The following is a 19,493-nucleotide window of genomic DNA, read 5'->3' as shown; positions in this document are numbered from 1 at the left end:
GTGTGTGTTAACTGTAACAATTCTGCGTGTTTTTAAGACCTGTTTCTCAAACAATAAAAATACTCAGCTAGATTTCTGAAGGATGTTTCTTAGAAATTGTTTTTGGCATAGGAATAATCTGTGTCGTGCTCCATACTGTGCATTTTATAACTTAATTTTTTCTGAGAAGTGCCTTTACTTTTCCAGTGGACCTGTCTTCTGTTATTTTTTTGCAACTGTTATGAACGTAATTATGAAATATGGATAGAATTACGTCGTATTGTGCTCTTAGTAATCAAAGACAATTATTTCTGTTTTTATAGTACATTTGGGAACGTCTTGCTGTTGGTTTTAAACACAAGAATTACCGATCCCGAGAAGGAGTGTGTCTGTGTCTTATTGCTACCTTAAACATGTAAGCTTTTTGTTTCTATGGAGACGTAACAGTTCTATCCTTCTTCTGAATGTCATTTTTCTCTGAAACTAATACTTTAGGAAGTCAGATTCAATTAGTAAATGGGAAAAATCAAACAACTTATGAGCTTTCTGAAAGAAAGACTAAAGGTACAGTATTTTTGTCTTATTTAAAAGTAGACAAGGGACTAGTGAGAGAGAGAGGAAGCTTAATTGATGTAAGTTTGTATTTTATCAATGCTAAACTAAAAGTTCACTTCTGCATAAAGTATTTTCTGTTCTTCTCTAAAAAAATACATTTAACTGATGTTTTTTGGGTTTTGGGGTTTTTTTTTAGTTATGGTGCACAACCATTAATCCTCAGCAAGTTGGTACCACATCTGTGTACAGCATTTGGTGACTCAAATAGTCAGGTAAGGATTTCATTACTTACTGGTGCTTCAACAACTATACTTTGATAGACGAATGAAAGCAAAATGTAGGCATTTAAGAAAAGATGACGGGCTTGCTTGTATACAACAGGTCATTATTTTCTACCATGAGAAACAATAAACCCATTTTCTTCTGAAGCAGTCCATCCATTGGAAGATGAAAGGAGAGTTGCAAAGGCAGCAGTGTTGCGATATACTGGCCCCTTTAGTTTTTTCTTCAGAGGTTGAAACTAGTCATTACTGAAAATAGTTGTTTTGTTATAGAGCGTGTTGAAAGAAAAGAAGAAAAATACTTTGACAGGAAGAATTGCGTCCGGAAGGAGCCCTTACATGAGACCTGTAATAGCCTGCCAAATTTGCTAAAGATAACATTATCATGTGCAGGACAGGTAATAATTTCCGAAATGAAACCTAAATGGCATTTGAGCACATGCAAGGACTGTAGTTAAAATCAGTTAATTAAGCAAAAACAACTGCAGTGACAATCAAGATGTAGTTCATAATGGTGATATCTGAACTTCAGAAAACCTTCACATGGAAATGGTTAAGATCTCTCTTGATTTATCTGAAGTTGTGTCTGAGAGAAAAGACTAAGAATACAGTAAGGAAGAAGGTAGCATTGGTAGGAGATGGGCAAATAAACAGGATAGGTCTTTATGCTTATTTTCTGGGTGCAGCAAAGTCTTTGTCTCCTCTGTATAGCATAGCATTGTTCTATTCTAGAGAAACTGTTAAGAATTTGTCTTGTTTGTTGATCATTACTAAAGATGTAGTTCATATCTTGATAGAGCAATTGTGGGTTTAGTTCGAACTGTTACAAAGAACAATACTAAAGTCATTCCAGTAATTCTTTATAGAGAATAATGGCATTTACTAACATGCATTTTTGGCAGTTTTTATTGTGATGACTATGGTTTAAATTTTTTAAAGAGGCACTCTGTCTCCTTGCTTTAACTGTTCTTTCCCCTTCCCCTATCTTGTCTTACTCCCTTTCTTGTGCTTATGTGATGCCATCTAATTCCTGTTGAAGGAAGTAAAGAAAACACTGATCACTTTGGCCCACTGTTGTGGGCAGTCAGGTCCTTAGTTTTCCAGAAGGGCCCTGCTGCATGTAGAAACAGATGAAAGCAAGATGAAGTGCCAAGACTTGAGTGCAGGGACTAACTTTTGGAAGTATTGCCTACTGTGATATAGTCCTAAATAAACCACATTTTTTCCACAAATATTATTCTTATGTCAATCCCAGAAATTCCCTCTAGAGCTGTTATTTCTAGGATTTTTTCATTTACCATCTGGAGATGCTCTAACTTGGATCAAATACCATCTTGAAATAACAGTTGTATTTCCTTTCCCTTCCATCCTCACTGTTTCAACTGTTTTGTGAAATGAGTTGGCATGCAGGTCGATAGAAACTAGAAGATTAGTGGGTTGTCAGCAAATGTTGTTTTAGTTTCTGCAACCCTGAAATTAACAATTTAAACTCTGCATTCACAGGTGAGAGATGCTGCCATACTAGCCATTATAGAGGTTTATAGACATGTGGGAGAGAAAGTACGAGTAGATCTTACGAAGAGAGGAATTCCTCCTGGAAGGTGAGTTAGCTGTTTTGATTTTCTGATCCTGAGCTCTTCTGTGTTACTGTTCTTTATCAGAACTTTAAACTCACTAAAAACTTTGTTTTAAAATGATTACAATTTTTATTTTGTCTTTTTGTTAGTTTTGCTTCCATCGTGATGTTGCTGGTGGTCCTGACTTTCTTTTGCTGTTGTCTTTTCTGCTTGGAAGAGGCATACAGGTGTTTGATGAAAAGCAGCCTTACACTCACCAGTTAAAACCCCCTGACTTTAAGAGAAGCTGAGAGCTGGATGGTAGTAGAAAAATGTTTCAAAATTAAGCAAATATATACTGAGTGCAGTGGTGAAATAATTAGAAAATACTTGTATATATACATCTTGTTCCTTATTCTGGAGTTGCTGTTTAGCCTTAGTGTAGAAGAGTCTCAACTGAAGCACTTAAATCAATACTTTTCATGTATTGCGCATGTGTGAGAGAGAACAAGTGGGTGCGTACATGTGTAAGTGTGCAATGAAAGTATGGCAAATCAACAAGCTACTACTTTCTTGAAGATAGTTATAATGGAAAAATTGTCCTCCCTTGCTCCTTGCTAATTACATCAGACCAATCCTTTCCACCCTAGATGTTTGCTTATGGGCTACAGTTAGATGAGAGAGAGGTGCTTTTCAAAATAACTGCTTCCCAGTTCTGAAGTTGGAATTCTGATGTTCATTGAAAAAGGAGTATTCAAAAGGCGTGTTCATTGGTCTAACTGTTACACATGCCATCACAGGACGCTGGATGTTTCTTGCAAGAGGTGCAAGGAAGTTTTGAAAATGCGTACTTCATTGGTCCTTTCTCTTTCTGAAAAGCAGTTCCGATCTTTCAAGGCTGGTCTGTGTTGTGTGTAGATTAGTTTATATGAAATTAGCCATTGTTTTGTTGCTACCTTGGTAAGGATTTGTTTAATTAAGAAAGCTAGACAGAGCTTGAAATTGTACTTAGTGGGAAAGAGTGTTTATACAATAATATCTTTCAAATTCCTTATGAAAACAATTTACACTTTTTAGAATGCGTTAACCTTTTATCAATTAACATACCGCTTTACCCTGAGTCTTCATCTCACTTCTTGATTTTGATAAAGCTGAATATATCTACTACATGGTGTCAGAGAGAATATCAGAACAGATACTGTGCCTCATCAGACCCTTCTAAAAAACTATTAGCCCTAGTTTTTAATGATGCTTTGTAAGGTATCAAAATATCATAGGAGAATGCTGTTGAACTTACTGTTTCACATTCCAGGCAGAGTTCAGCCTGCTTGGACAAGAGCTTACACTACCTATGGGAATGGGAAGTTGTAGACATTCTCTTCTTTTTAATGGCTGTCACAATTTTAGACTATTAAGAGATTATATGGTTACCACAGAATTTTAAGCCATATTATTACTACAATTCCAAAAATTGAGTTTCATAGCAGATAATTGGAACATGCCAGAGAAGATCCTTTTTGCATTAAGACAGGGTCTTGGACATCTTTTGGAACAGAGACTAAGAGCAAAGGAGTGCAGATAACAACAGCCTTTGTTTGTGCTATGAGTGTTGGATCTGACCATAAGTTTAGGTTCAGCACTCATCCTTTTCACATTTCCATGTGATACAAACTGAGTAAATCTTGAGATCCAAATAGGATTAAACACCATAGGAGCTTTGTATCCTCAAGGCAATCAACAGCTTCTAATTCAGTTGCAGTAGGTGCCAAATTGTTATTTTGTCTGAATCAGTTGAATACAAAACTCCCCCAATCTGAAAGCAAGCATAGTTGTACCATTTGCATGTACATAAAGAAGCAAGGCTCTACTTGGTGCATGTTAAATGGGTTGTTGCCACTGAATCTCAACAGTTTTGCACCTGACAGTCAAGGCTAGTGTAAAATAATACATGAGCTGAGTCTCAGTGTGGTGTCCTCTGCAGTAGTTTTCAGGTTGGGATGAAGGGGGGAGATATGATTTACTTGAGTTGAGCATGAGGCTAGTAGTCTCTGTCCCATCCATCGCTGACAGAAAGCAGAGTTCCTGTAGTCTCTTCTTACTCCTTCGCACAAGTAACAAGGTGGTTGACAAAGCTCAGGAAAGACAGATTAGCTCTATGGTAGCTCAGACTGTTGTTCCTTCAGAGGCAGACCTAATTTAAGATGCTTCTTCCCCAGTGCCTGTCAGAAGTTTCCCTTCGCTTAGATGCATTAAAATTTTCATGTGGTTATGCAGAAGTTATGATCCATGGAAAAAAACCTTTGATGTAGAGTATCATTGTTTTGAGGGGAATCTGTGTTCATATTTGTGTGTCTGGGTAGGTTTTAAGGGTCTTAAGTATTACGGATAATCTGTGGTTCAGACACAGCTGCTTTCAGTTGTTGAGTTCAGCCTTAAAGAACTGCAGTGCAGCTCCTTCACTGTATGACGGTGCATTAAAAATTGTGTGTAAACGTGAATATTAGCAGAAAACCCCATTACTTCAGCATTTGGTGCACATGTGATTTAATGGAATGTAGGCTTGTTTAGTTTACATAATTACACATTAGAGACCTGTGCGTTGCTGCTTGAATGCACTCTGCCCTAAAGCACTGAAAATAAGAGCTCATGTCTGTTGAAAGGAAGGCAGGAAAGTTAATCAAGCATTGTTTTGAGAAATTGTTCAACTTCCTTAAATATGCAAATGGTATATACATGTTGTGTCTATATAAAGCCAAATGTAGTTATAATTTAATAATAGTAGGCTTAAAAGGTTTCGTAATCTGCACCTGATAGGTTTGCCTTTGTGGAAAATACTGGATTTTTTAGAGAAGGTTATTGGACCTGTTGGAGTCTAGGTAGTCAATAAAAGAAGATGGGATCTTACTTTTGTAGTTCCAACTCTACTTGCTACTACTGTATTTTTCTTCAGTGCATTTTTATTCTTTACAGAGATGAATTTGTGAGTTTGTTTATAAATAAAATCAGTGAGTACCTCTTTCTATTTGTTATTTTTCAACTTACAAATCTCAAAATAATATAATGCTTTTTGCCTGAAGCAGATTCCTTTTTCAGAAAAATCAGTATCAAGTCAGTGGCTGGAAATCTGGATGTTGTTTTGCTAAAGTTACTGCCAAAGAGGTTTGACAGTCTTTGGTATTGGGCCTGTAAGTATTAATGTTAATACATTTGTGAATACTGAAAGTGGATGTTATATTTCTTGTTCTGTGAGCCAAGAATAGTGAATGGGTTTTGTTCTATATGGGCCAAATTGAATTTGTTACAGAATGGAATCTGTGTGGCTCATCTACCCTGAATGGCAATAGTATATGTGGCTCTGGATAGCAGTTGCTTAGTCTAAGTGTTAAAAGCTTTTAAAGATCTTTCAGGAAGTCATCTGACAACTTTTCCCACTGTTACTTGAGAAACATAAATGTATAAAACCAGTTGTTTGTTTAGTTCTTATGTCTAGGGCCACAACTTCACATACTGAAATGTTAAAGCATTTTGCAGTATGCATTTCTGAATACCACATTTTATGTGGTATGCACATTCTCTGCTTATTTGTCTAGTTCATGTTGTAGATGAGGTCCATCTGTGTGTCCAGATGTGGACACATGTCTATGCACAAGAAATTTTTTTTTTTTTTTTTGGAAGGGGGAAGTAAGGGGAAGTAAGTGCAAGGCTTCATATCGGCCATTTCCTGCTTTAGACTCACTTTGGACATGAAGAACAGCCTAGTTACCACCCTTTCTTCATCTTTATCCTCCTGCTGTTGACAAGGGAGTGGTACTTTTTTGCCTCTTCATCACAAGGTCCAAACTTTAGGTATCCCACTCTGCCTGTCATGCAAACAGTTGAACTCCATCGAGCATGGTCATAAATGACGGCTTTTCAGTCTAGAAGGGTAGTGCATGTTTTTTGCTACCATCTGTGTTTCCATGTGTGTGCGTGTCAGCTCATGCTGTGTCTTAGAAGTGTACGTATTCCTCTCATTGAACGTAATCACCATAATATGTTAATCCTTTGATAGAGACCTGTCACCTGCCATAGGAGAGGGTTTAGCAGGTTGCCAAGAGCCCTCATTTGAAGTGCTACAACCTCATACATTCATTCATTCACTGAGACAGCAACAATCGTCTAGCCCATGCAGAAGTGGCCTGCTGTCTTGAACATGTGTTTTTCATCAGTGGGGATTTTTCCTTCCATATGTGAAGTTGTAGAAGGCCTTCCTGTGCCTTTTTGGAGAAAGAAGATAATATTTCTGTTCGCTGGTGACATAGTATTTCTGTTGACTGATGACTTCACTGATTGATTATGCATGTCATATCCAGACTTGGACTTGCAGATAGGAGATAAAGGAGTAATAATGCTGCTCTTCTCAAAGAACGTTCCTCATTGCTGATGACGGTGAAACCAGTCTTCACCCAGCCATGTAAACTTACTTGGATTCCTCTTGGCCAGGCTCTCTTTTGCCAGGAGCTGAACTCCTGTAAACATTCTTAAATTGATGGTGGTTGCAATAATTTTAGAGACCTTAGCCCAAACTGCCTTGCTGCCTGTGGCTATGTGAAGAAATATGAGGAGACAGGATGGTGGCATGAAGAGCTGGGTGGGAGGAGGGGGAGGAAGAAACTTGTTGTGAGAGTCGTTGCAAAATAGTAGTTACAGTTCCTGTAAGCTGTACTAAAGAGAGGGTTCAATCTACAGTAGTGCTTGACCATTTTGTCAGCTGTTTGTTACTGGATGTTACTGGATTTTTTTTTTTTTTTTTTTAATTATGACAAAATGCTGTAGAGTGTGTCTCTTGGTCATAAAGACATGCTTTGAAAGCTTTAGGAGTGGCAGTACTATTTAGGAGTGGCCGTACTAGTTGCTCTCTAGCCTGCACCACTGACTACATAGCATCCAGTGCTGAAAAACACATTTTTTTAATGTTCAGAGTAAGTACTTTATCAGATATTTTGCCCAGAGTGAGAGGCAACGTGTGTATTATTATAAGGTATTTATAAGGAAGCATTTCATTTTTGTCTTCTGTTTTAAATGCTCAGGAAACCATTTTTGAAAACTAAGTTCAAAAGAGCAGGAAATTTTTTTTTTTTCTTTCGAGTTCTCTAAAATATATGTGCCAAATGCATAACATCAGCCTAACAGGATATAAAAATTAAAGTGAAACTTTAAAGGAAATCTGTTAATCTCTCTAGTCTTCATTTTCAATTTCTCTCAGGATAACAGTTTCAGCCTTTCAGATGTAGTGTTATGTCCTCCTCATTAACTAGGCGGACTGTTAATGCAGTGTATAGTATGGAATCCAGCAGTGTTGAGGGGAATTTGCAGTCACTGGTAAACAGTAAAAATACTTCCTACGGTACATACGAAGCAAATGCATTAACTTCCTTTTATGAAAGCAAGATGGCATAATGCGTTACTATGTGTATTGATTCTTGTGTGAACTTTTCACTTTATATGTTTGAAAGCACATAGCATGTTAATGGGATTCCATGTGTTACTAGTAAATGCTAGTACCTGAAAAGCATTTCATATAATAACTGTAGTTTTACTTTTTCAATTCTAAGTGCAAAAACCCCCATTTTGGTATAAATTGTCTTTGGTTTGCAAATTGACCTTTTCATTAAAAGACTGAGGTTTAATATTAAAGCAGTGTAGCCTGACATTTGTGAATTGCTGCCATTTCAGACATTTTGCTGTGGCTGCAATGGTTGTAAATGCAATGGTGGCGCAAAAGGGAGAGGATAATGGGTTCCAGAGAGAAGACTGACAAGTACGTTAGGGGAAGATTATGCAAACTACTACTGAGCTACATATAGTTTTGAGATAAGTTGAGATGGTAGAATAACTGCTGGGTTTGTGTTATGGGTTATTGACTTAGACCATTAAGGGGTTTTTTGATTTTGGTATTTTAGATGCAGCAGGGTAGGCCTTTTTGTGGAATTCTCAGCTAAATCTGTGTAGTTCTCATTGTGGGCCTGTTAAGTACAGGACAAATTTGCTCTGTAGCAGATTGCTTTGAAGTATTTGAAAGTAAAAATAATGCATTGTGAGAGTCCTAAAACATTAGAAAGCGTGGGGAAAGGCTCAGGCTTTTTATACTGTTGTCTGGCTGTGTTTCATGATTTTATCACATTCTTCATTATTAGATAAATGAGGTACCAGTGAATAAAAGGGGTGTGCAGTGTGTCAGAGAAGGTAGACTGTGCACAGCCCTTCTACACGGATTATTGAGTAAAAGTGATGTGTGCTTAAGGAAGTGTTGAAGTCTGTGTGTGTCCTTGACTTTGCTCCTTTATGTATTGTGAGAATTTTCATACCCAAGTACTGTTCTTATCCATTTTTCTTGATTTGTCTTAAAATAGTTTGGAATGTGAGTTGTAAACAGAGCCTTTCAGTATTTGCTCTTTTAGCAAATTTTGAATTGGGTAATATAGTCTCTAGTACTGCTAATGTAGCTGAACTGTACCTGTTTGGAGAGTTGCAGACTATCAGGAGATTTGTAGTTCATAACTCTCTGCATTTAAGTCAGGATTCAGTGCTGCTAGTCTTGCAGCTAAAACTTCACGTGCATGTTAGATATTACTGTATTCCGAGTAGTCTAAAATGCAGAAAAGTCTTTGGAGAAATGTAAGAAAATGTTCTCAATTGTTTGCAGTTGAACAGTCTATTATGTCAGTACAAACCCCTTGCTAGCGTGTGGGTCACATTTTTTCTGTGAGATAGTTCCACTCCTTTTATTGACTTTTCTGCAGAAGCGATGAGAAATGGCTGTTTAAGTGTTTTGCCAGCTTTCTTGTTTGAATAGCTTTTTCTACCTTGTGGGACTAGATTGCAAATCTAGAGGGGGTTTTTTATTGTTTTTTTGGTGGGGTTTTTTTGCTATTTACATGTAGCTAAACACTTGCAGTGTGTTTTCTATTGTGAGGGTTTAAATTAGTGGTATGTGTGTTGAACATAACTAAAGTGTTTAGTGTACCTTAAGTTAAGAAAGAAGTATTTCCTTTTTTTTTTTTATAAATAGGGTAGTATCGCAGTCATCTGAACACAGTATATACTATTACTGAAACTGAACTTTAGAATTTTCATTATTTTTAATCATGCTAATAACGATGCTCAGTTTTGTTCTTTGCTAAGTTGATTTAGTTCTCTGTGCATTTGTGTGAAGATGCTCAACTAACTGAAGAGGAGTCCTTTGGGAATTGTTTCTAGCTACTCTTAATCCCTTGTATATTCTGTATTACTGCTTTATATGTGATAATAAACTAATTTCTGTTTTTAACAGTAACCTGGGGGATTTCAGAGATATAAAAATATTTTTGTTGTTGTTCTTTACAGGTTGCAAACAATCTTTGCAAAATTTGATGAAGTAAGAAACTCTGGAAATATGATTTTAAGTAGCATCAGTGGTGAGTATGAAAGATCGTGTATTTATAATCAGCTTTAGGTTAATACAGGATAAGTAAATGCTAGCATTATCAGTGTGAGATGGATGACTAGAAATGTGTGTAAGTACTAAGAAAATGGGACACTTAGTGAAACAAACTTATACTGTGTTACTGAAAGTATTTTCAGAATACAGTTGAAAGGTGTTGAAACTGCATGGAAGCAAGCAGTGAATCTTTAACAAGTTACATGTGTGCTCAGTAGAGGATATAAGAATCCTGCAAAGTATTCATGCATGGGGAAAAAAATCAAATGAACCTTTATCCTATCTTACAGTATATTTCTAAAAGAAAAAGGCAATTTAGTGATGAATGTGTTTGATTTCTTCTCAGTTAAAATGATGAATAATGATTATAATACATAGAGTTTTAAATTATAGAAACAGGTGATCTCAGCATTCAAAGACACTTAAATGTTGAAGTTAAGACTTTACTGTGCTGAGTTTGAGCTCTTTTTTTTTGGTATATTTCATGAAAAGAAAACCTGTTGTGCAGAGAATCCTTGTTGCTTCCTACTGCATTCTTGATATAGTATTTTGTAGTATAAAAGAGTAAACCATAATTCTTTCTTACTTAAAACTTTCATTTAAGAAAAGACTGTTACATAACAGCACAAGGGAGATGGTGTGGCAGTGGCTCTAATATAGTTGTTATTGAAAGCTTCGTTGTCTGCTGCAAGGAATCAGTAGATCTTGTTTTATAGGGGAGGGTTCTCTGTTCATTTTCCTTTCAGAGCAACTATGTTGACTGAAAAGGAGGCTCTGCTAGATCTAAAAAGTGTAACTATGCAAGGGCAGAAATATTTTGAGGAATGCATATGATTTGTTAATGTACTCAAATATACCTTTTCATTTTAAATATTCTCACCGTTTTCTTGTTAGTGTGAAAACAGAAGAGACTGTAGGTTCAAAGGAATGTGTTTTTACAACCTTTTCTTTGAGGTAGTAAGAGTTCCTATGCTGCATTCTGCTTTGAAATAAAACACTGCTATTCTTGAACACTTAAAAGAATACAAAAATAGATTTGTAAGGAGTAATATAAAAAAAAAAACCAACAAAAAAAACCAAAAGAAAACATACTAATTTGGGGGAAAAATATTTTACACAAATGTTATGTTAGATTGTAAATTTACTCAATGTGGAAGAGTAAACCGTTATCTTTTGCATTTAAAGTTACTACTGCTGCATAGATTTGAGAGGTTCAAAGATGCATTTTACATGTATTTTCTTCTGTTGGTAGTTCTTAGGAGGATGGAGAAATTTACATGGAATAAAAATGCATTGGAATAATTGAAATAGATATGAAAATACATATACAACATAGCTGGACTAGTTTACATAGCTTTTCTGAGCTTTTTGTCTCTGTTTTGAGAGTTAATTAAGTATATTTTTCTTTAAGCTGTTTTTATCTCATCTGTAAAATGCAGATATTAATGCTGATCTCCAGCAGTATAAACCATTTATTTTGTCTTGTAGGTGGCAATTTCTATCCAAATTTACTGTGATTCTGTTTTGGTACCATAGAGACACAATCCCTCTAATATGTTGGTTTCAGTATTTTTGCTTGACCCTAGTTTATCTGTTGCATCCATCTAGACAATTTTCAAATATTATTTAAAAGCTACTGTTCCATTGTTAGTACTTTATCTTTGTCCTTCATTATTCTCTGAAGGACAATTTGTATTTACTGCTTGCATGTGTAGATTGAAAGTTATTGTTGAATTCCTGTAGCCTTGTTACCAACTTTTCTTTTAGGGGCTTTATCAAACATCTCTGGATAAAGGCCAAATTTTAATGTCTAAATACATCTGTTACAGTGTTGAGGATTTTTTAAGTGCTTTGGATATTTTGGAGTAGGGTTTGGGAAGGTAGAGGGAAATAGAGTTATATTTCCAAAGGGGGGGGAAGGGGCAAAAAACTGTTCAACAGGCTTTAATATAATTAGGCTAGCGCAGCTCTGTAGTGAAACTTTTTACCAGCAAAAGGAATGGCTTTTTGCCAAATTGAGTTACTTTCCCAAATAAGTTAACTGTACTGATGAGGGTTCTCGTCAGTGTGTGATGGATAGGGAAGGGCTTGCTCATACAACTGTGGAGGATGTCAGCTTCTTCATAGTCCTGAGTGACGCTGCTGTGGTAGTAAATCTTTGCTGTGTTGACCTAGTTTCTGAGAATCCAGAGATGTGACTTAGGATTCTTTTATCGAATATCATCAGTTGTTCAGTTTCTTGATTCAGCATGTACTTAGGAGGAAAAAAAAAAGGCAGGAAAAAATAAAACCAACCAACTTTAAACAATCTGAATACAAGAATATTTTCCATAGTATTTTAGTAATCAAAACAAATACATATATATAAAAAATGTTTGTACTAACATGATTAAACACATGACAGCTTTTAAAACCATTGTATTGGTATGCTTAGGTATGTGGGAGAAATAACAGGGAGAAGAGGAAAAGATGTCGTACCTGCAGTCTTACGCACACTGGTAGATTTAATATCTTATTATCCCTGTGACCGTGCTAGAGTGGACCTAGCATGAACAGTCCCTTCAGTCTTGCGTTACCATCTTCCTTTATTGAATCTGATCCCTGATGAAACTGTAAAGAGGAGGAGGGCAATGAGTTACCATTAGAGACTGACGGATTCTCTTGGAGGGTGGACAAGGTGAAAAGCATATTGAAACCAAGTATGGATGGAATAATAGGGGCAGGATACGTAGCAAGGAGCTTCAAAAGCCAACAGATGAGAAGGGACTGTATCTAACAAGGGGACTGGGCAAGAGTCTTAGTGCTTTTGCTTGATGAGGGAGACTTACAGGCTTAAATAATATACTGCTAACTTGCCTCTCCAACTGACCTTTGATTTTTTTTTTTTAGTTTTCCCCCCTTCCCCCATCTTCCCTTACCCTTGGTAGTAAAAACAGACATAATTTCTTTAATTTGAATTATGTGAATGAATTAGCTGCTATGAAAACCTTGGGGTTTGTTTACATTCATAATGATGTTGCATATTAAGAGAATCATGTCAGGATGTTTGCCTGTTAAGCAAAATCTTACGTGTGCTGCTAGTTTTGCTCTTTCACTCCATCAGAAATATATGTATCCCTGCAAACTGGAGAAGGTTCTTTAAAGCACCTCCCCATTTCTCAGCAAATGAATGTTCATTTCTATGGAAACAGAACTGGCAGCCAATCTCAAAGCTGCAAAAGCACTTGTTTCTGCTGCCTGAGATTTGTAAATACTGTTTTCTCTCAGAGAATTTAAACAGCATCCTATATCAGGTAGTAGTGTAAATTTTGAGACAGGGAATTAAAAGTAGGGAAAATAGTAATACTGAGCTCTCTACTTTGCCTCATTCAGCAGACAGAGTGATTTGAGCTGAATATGAATTGTGCATGTCTATTCAACCCGTACAATTTTCCCATTTTAATGGTATGCCTCATAGCATTAGCTTTCTAAACATAAAATGTGACAGGTAGGATACAGTGATGTTAGTGTCACAGTTGTGGGGGAGCTGTGTTATGGATGATAAAGATACAGTTGAGCATTGTCCTAAAAGGGGGGGGGGGGGGGGAATTCACAGCACAAATGTGTATCTTTTTTTCCACATTACGCTCTTGTTTTTTATTTCCCTTTGCTGTTTTCCTTATGGAAATATAGTTACTATGGAGACAATGACGACATGCTCTGACAGAGCTCACCAGTGTGGCACAATATGAATGTATATAGTTCAGGAAATATGGAAACTGGTGATAGCTGCCATGATTATTTTATAGGGTTTTGAGCTACATGTATTTCTGTTGCTTGCTCGGTACGAATGGTCAGAATGTAGCCACATTACTTTAAATTTCAGCTGTTACTCTTGGTGGTTTATAATTTTAAACAGGAAAATTTACTGACCAGTGAAGCGTAATGGTCAGTTGAAGCCCATTTGGAAATAAAGGGCCTCAGCAGGCTGGTGCTTCCACTGGTTTTTAAGGAACTTGCATGAGTTTTTGTATTATTACTGCCAGGAACTGTGCACCAGCTCCTGCAAACGCGTGGTTTACAAGTGCTGCGCAGCTCAGCGTGTTAAGGTTGTGTGTCCGTCTGCATTTTAAACTTTTCCTTAGGCAAGAGGAAGTAAATGGGAAGTACTTTTTTTTTTTTAAATCACTTTATGGGATTGCAGTCTTTCTACCTTCAGTATGTCACTTAAGGCATTGATTTGGGAATAAATGGTAAACAGAAGTTCAGGTTTTGGGCAGGTTTTCGTTATAATTTCCATACCCCTGCAAAATGCTCTCCAGCATCTGTTGCATGCCTGCTTTAAAAAGCTGTTTCTCTTAAAGTTTTGAGGGGATTTCCAAGAAGTCTTGGTCAAAGAGCACCTTTCTTCAACGAGCTAATCTTCTGCTTCCTGCGTTTTTTCTGTATTCTATTTTATTTATCTTGATTGATTTCTTTTTGTGGACTGCCTATCCTAATAAAGGCAGCTGCGCAGGAGGCAGTAAGGCTCTTGCATCGTTTTCCGCGGGGGAAAACTTGGCCTTAGGGCTGAGGTTTCTCCTCACGGGCCTTAGGCTTGGCCTGCCCGTCGCTGCTTGCTGGGGCCGCCACGGCGGGGGCGGCCGCTGCCCGGCGGCGGGGGCGGGCAGGAGGGGACCCCGTGGGGCACGTGACCGCCGCGGCGGGGGCGGGCGTGGGGAGGAGCGCAGTAAAAGCCCCCGGTGGGACGGGGCCGGGCCAGGCGCGGTGGCGGGAGGCGCGGAGCGGTTTCCCGCGTGAGGCGGGACTGCTATTTTGAAGCGGGGCGGCGGCGGCTGTTGCGGCAGGGAGCCGGCAGCCGCCGCGCCTGCCCTCCCGCGGCACCGCCGCGGCATGATGGCTGTGGGGGACGGTGAGTGCGCGCCTCTGGGGAGCGGCGCTGCCCCGTCCGGCGGCTGGGGGGCCTGGAGAGGGGGCATGGGGGGGGGGGTGCTTGCAGCCCTGTGGAGGCGCGGGGCTGCCCGGCGAGCGGTGCCGTATCGCCGGCGAGGCGCGCAGGTCGGTCAGGGCGCTCGGTGGCCGGAGGGGCCCGCCGCGGCCGGGCGATGCCCTCTGGTGAGGGGGAAGGCGGGCCGCCGGGCTCCACTCCGCTTCTTCCGCCTCCCAGGGCAAGGTTTGACTGTGTTAAGTCTGCCGTGTGGCAGGTTGACATCTTGCCCTGATGTAGTTCGCTTCCGCCGGAGTCCGTCCCTCCAGGGTGGTACGTGCAGCTGGAGGGTACCCGGGGCACTGAGCACAGCAGCTCTAGTTTCTTTTAAAATTTTAACCATGCAGAGATTTTTGGGATGGTCTGTGATCTTAATTGTTTACAACACCGGCAGTTTCCACTCTGCGTTTTTATGTTGGCATTCTGTTTGGCATACCCCTCTTGTCTCAGTGCTACTTGTGTTAGCCCGCTCTGTAAGATAAGACTGAATTTACTGTACCGCTTTGTAAACAACCATATGTTAATCTGCGCTGTTTTGTGAAGAAATTCATGGTAATTCGGTATAGCCATAAAAGAAGTGCCTTGCTTCTAGGGCTAGGAATACATATTTAATAAAGACATGGGATGTTACTACGTTTCCTTCACTGCACAGTGTGTTGTTACACAAACCGATGGAAAGTAGGTCAGTAAAGCAATACAGACTACATTGCTATGTTTTGATTAAAAACTGGACATATGTTTTATCTTTATCACATCTCTTGGTTTTGTGTGACAGCCAGGTTCTTTGAGCTTAATAACTTGATGACTTTCTCTATATGATTATTATTTTCAGAGAAACTTGAAAAGTCTTCATTTGACTTGCAGCAAGTTTAGGAATGTAGTAGGAGGGCTGTGCTTTTACAAATGGTTATATATAGAGTTTTAAATAACATTAAAGAAGATGGTCTTATAAATATCACGTACCAAGATTAAGGTGAATCTTTTATCTGAATTTGCTAAAACATCAGTAGTAAGAGTCCTGAGAGAGACCTTTTCTTAAGGTGTCCTGAAATGTATGCTTTTTCACTTTGTTCTTTGATATGTTAGAGGCTGAAAGAGATAATCAGTGTGACCAGAGCAGTGAAATTAAGGCTGGACTACGTAGTTTAAAAAAAAATTCGTGCAGTTCTCTGATGTTTGTATTTTTGTTTGTCATCTGCAAGATGCCAGGGTAGTCATGGTCTTTGTACAACTGAACGTGTAGTAAGCTCTTTCTTGGTGAGATTTTGTTCTAGGAATGTTTTTCTGTGTCTTTGTTTCCTTCCTGTGAAGCAACATAGTTCTCCATGGTGTAAACATGGATTGTGGTAACTTGCAGATTAAGGATACAAGTTGTAGCATGTTAAGAAATAACTATTCCCTAGGCAAAGCCATAGGATTTTTGTGGTTCTGTAATGGTCGACGTTTATAAAGCGAGGGTGGTTGTGGAGTTCTCTTCTGTATAATTTAATTCGTCATTAACAAAGGCACTAAAAACAAAGTACTGTTCAGGCAGTCAGCTGACGTTCTGTGTAGGAGCTTTGAGCAATAATGCCAGATACAATTAGCAGTGTATAGGATGATTATGTAGCTGTTGGTCTCTCTTAAAACTACTGCTTACCACATTTACAAGGAATTCAGCCTTCTGACGTGTTCTGAAACTGCTAGGGAAAACAAAACCTTAGTTACTATTAAGAAAACTTTTTGATCATCTTTTCTGAATTTAATGTAGGTTTTGCTACGGTCTTTTGTTTTGCAAATATCTGTATGTCCTCCTAATATATGCAACACAGAAGAAACAATCTGTTTTAAGGTTAGTGATTCTGTAGCCTTTTGAGAAATGTCTTTTCTTGACAAAATGTCACTTTGTTGTGGCCAGTATGTAAGTTTAACTTAATATTTGTGAGACTATGCTGATTTTCTGGGAGGTGTTGTGCAGATACTTCAGAGAACAGATTTTTTAAAATTTATTTTATTTTATTTGGTTTGCTCACTTAATCAGCCTAAATATGTTAGAAAATTGCACAGAGTATGTTTGGAAATGCTATATGGAGGTGGTAATTTCAACATTTTATCTTGAATGTAAGACACTGGCTTACTGTAAACTTTTGGAATTTTTTTCAGTTTTCTTGAGCACAAGCAGAAATGTAAATAAAACATGGTCCTTAACAGTTGAATCTTAATCTGATTTCTCAAGTAAAGATTAAAGAGCCAGATTTTCTGTTTGCCTCCATGTTAACTGTCTCAAGCTCTCCAATCTTTTGTTGGAAGAATGTAGAGGGGAAAAAAAATAATACTGTGTTTGTGGCCCAGCAAACAATTGGACCGTTACTTCTACTGTACTGAATGCATGCCAGTGGGAAAGCATGCACTATCTCAGTCTTAAAGGCATTTCACTTATTTGTGTGAATGTAGGTCTGTGTTTGACCTGCAAGTTGTGTTCTGAGGCTGCTGAGGAAAATCAGTCAGGAACCGTTCCTCACTCTGGATTTCTTGTTCCTTGGAGAGGATAATGAATTTCTGCCCCTATCCGTTGATAACCAGATTAGGGTGTTTAGGAGGTTGCTAACAGAGTTGCAGTGTGGCACATCGTGTTGTGCGTTCTCTTCAGGGTTTGTAATTCAGGCTTCCATCAGTGGTTTCTCACCTTGTTGTCAGTCTGTGCTCTGCTACTTTGTTATTTCATAGGCAAGGGACTGTCTTGCTCCCAGTTGAACAAGGTAGTTAGAATAAGGGCAAAATTATCTGCCTAAAACCATGAGGGGCCATGAAGGGAAGATTACACATAGGTTTTCTTAAGATGTACTAAACTTATTGCAGTACCAGACATAAAGTATTTGAGGGCTATCTAAAAGCGTATAATCAGCTTTGTAAGAGGACATATTTGGTGCACACATTTGTTGCACTAGTATATACTAGGTATGCTATTTTGAATCGTATAATGAATGAGATAAATCTACTTCTTTATTTATTAGTGGATTTTTGTTTAAATGGCATACAATGTAATGATGTTTCCTGACTTCAAGCACTTGTCAGATTTCAGATGGTAAAGCATATGTGACTGGTTTATGAATAGGAATTATCCTTATATCTTACTGCATATGCATATCAAATTAAGGGTTTTGTCTTCTTTCAAAATAGTTCATTAATGTATGCATGGTCCTAGAGCACAAGAACAATTATCTTCCATTCCCTGATGTTCTTCTGAGGGAAGGCTGTCTTCCTAAGTCTTTAATCTGATTACTAGTTTCTGTGATATGTGGGTGCTGTACAGCTTTAATGTTTTACTTTGATTGAAAAAAAAGATTGGACATATTAAAGGTACAGAGGCTATAGTGATGTTTGAGACATTAGCTTGATTTTATATATATGTATATAAAATTGTAGTGCATATGCATTTCTGATGTGTATTTCCGATTTTCCTTTCCTCTGGTAGGAAGGAGGAGGCTTTTTAAACCAGCAGAGTCCTGTGAATGATGGTAATAAAGCAATTGCTACACTGGCCTAGAAGTTGGGCAGGATGTAACTGTGGTGCTTTGTACCATTCAGAGCTGTTTCCTGGAGAAAAAAAAAATTGTAGATAGTAGCAGAAGTTTTTTCTGGGGAATAGAAATGCATCACTTGTTCCCTTTTCTGTTCTTCTTTGGGCCTGTTTTTTTTTTAACATGCTGACTGCGCCTACGCTGGCTCCTTTCCCTGTAATTGCTTCGCACCCCTCCTCTTCCGTTGTTAGCAGTTGGGCACACTGGTTTGGGAAATTGCTTTACTCACTGTGCCTGAGAGAGGAAGGATAGATACCGTGAGTTGGAATTCGATTGCTGTTCTGAACCAAACCAGTGCAAAGCTTCTTTTCATGGTAAGGTCATATGCTACTCCCAGTGATTAACATAGATTCTGAGTAGTGTTTTGTCTATAAAGTGCACATACCATTGCTAATAGCAGTAAAAGAACAGTGGGACAGTGAAACAACTGAGTGGGAGAGGGAGGGAATGTGTAAACAAGCCAAGGGCTATATGAAAAGACACAGTTTCTACTCAGAGAACGGATGAATACAGCAAGGTTCAACACTGATGTGAATAAAAAAAAAATAATTCAAGGAAGAAGTATGCAACTTGGAGCATTTCTTACTTAAAAAACAAAGCTTCAGACATATGACAAACACAGTTATTTTCTCAAAACCAGCATAGATTCTAGTGTGATAACTGCACTTGATTTTTTTTATATTCTAGAATAATAACTACAAGTAAGTTTTGTCTTCCTGTTTCTAAACGATATTTTTAAAGTGTCAAGGAATTTTTGGTCTTGAGTTCTGCGGAACTTGTGGGGGGTGGTGGTTGTTGTGGTTGTTTTCATTAAATGTAAAACACCAGTCCACCAAAAAGATTTCCAAATATGTTTAATCTGGCATCCAAAAGTGTTGATTCCTTTTGGAGTCTGTTTCCATTTGTTTTTAAGAACAAGATACATTAGAAAAAAAACCCCTTTGGTGTTTCATTTGATATCCTTATTTATTATGAAACATCTTTGATTATTCCAGACTATTGCTAATATTATGGGGTTTTTCTTTCTTTAAAAAAGGTGCGTTTTAAAATAAGCATTAGAATTGCCAGCAGCCCAAGGAGAAATTTAAAGCCTGGTAAGGATTTTCTTTGACAGATGTTGCAAGACTCTTTCACATG

The 19,493-nt window shown here is 38.1% G+C and overlaps 1 protein-coding gene across 12 annotated transcripts in view; it reads left to right on the top strand.

Moving 5' to 3' along the window:
• Positions 1-19,493, top strand: part of CLASP2 (cytoplasmic linker associated protein 2) — a 153,489-nt gene that overhangs the window by 31,216 nt on the left and 102,780 nt on the right. For 11 of the 12 annotated variants that reach the window (XM_075493402.1, XM_075493409.1, XM_075493399.1 and 8 more), the window contains exons 4-7: positions 303-394; positions 731-806; positions 2,319-2,416; positions 9,737-9,807. In XM_075493402.1, the coding sequence (XP_075349517.1) occupies positions 303-394; positions 731-806; positions 2,319-2,416; positions 9,737-9,807 (337 nt within the window). Of the gene's footprint in view, positions 1-302; positions 395-730; positions 807-2,318; positions 2,417-9,736; positions 9,808-14,576; positions 14,722-19,493 lie in introns of those variants that run through there. The other variant, XM_075493408.1, reaches the window with a different exon arrangement.

This window comes from Mycteria americana, chromosome 2 (assembly GCF_035582795.1).
Source record: "Mycteria americana isolate JAX WOST 10 ecotype Jacksonville Zoo and Gardens chromosome 2, USCA_MyAme_1.0, whole genome shotgun sequence".
Classification (NCBI taxonomy): Eukaryota; Metazoa; Chordata; class Aves; order Ciconiiformes; family Ciconiidae; genus Mycteria; species Mycteria americana.
The sequence above is the reverse complement of the archived record's forward strand: the minus strand, read 5'-3'. Positions and strand labels throughout refer to the sequence as shown.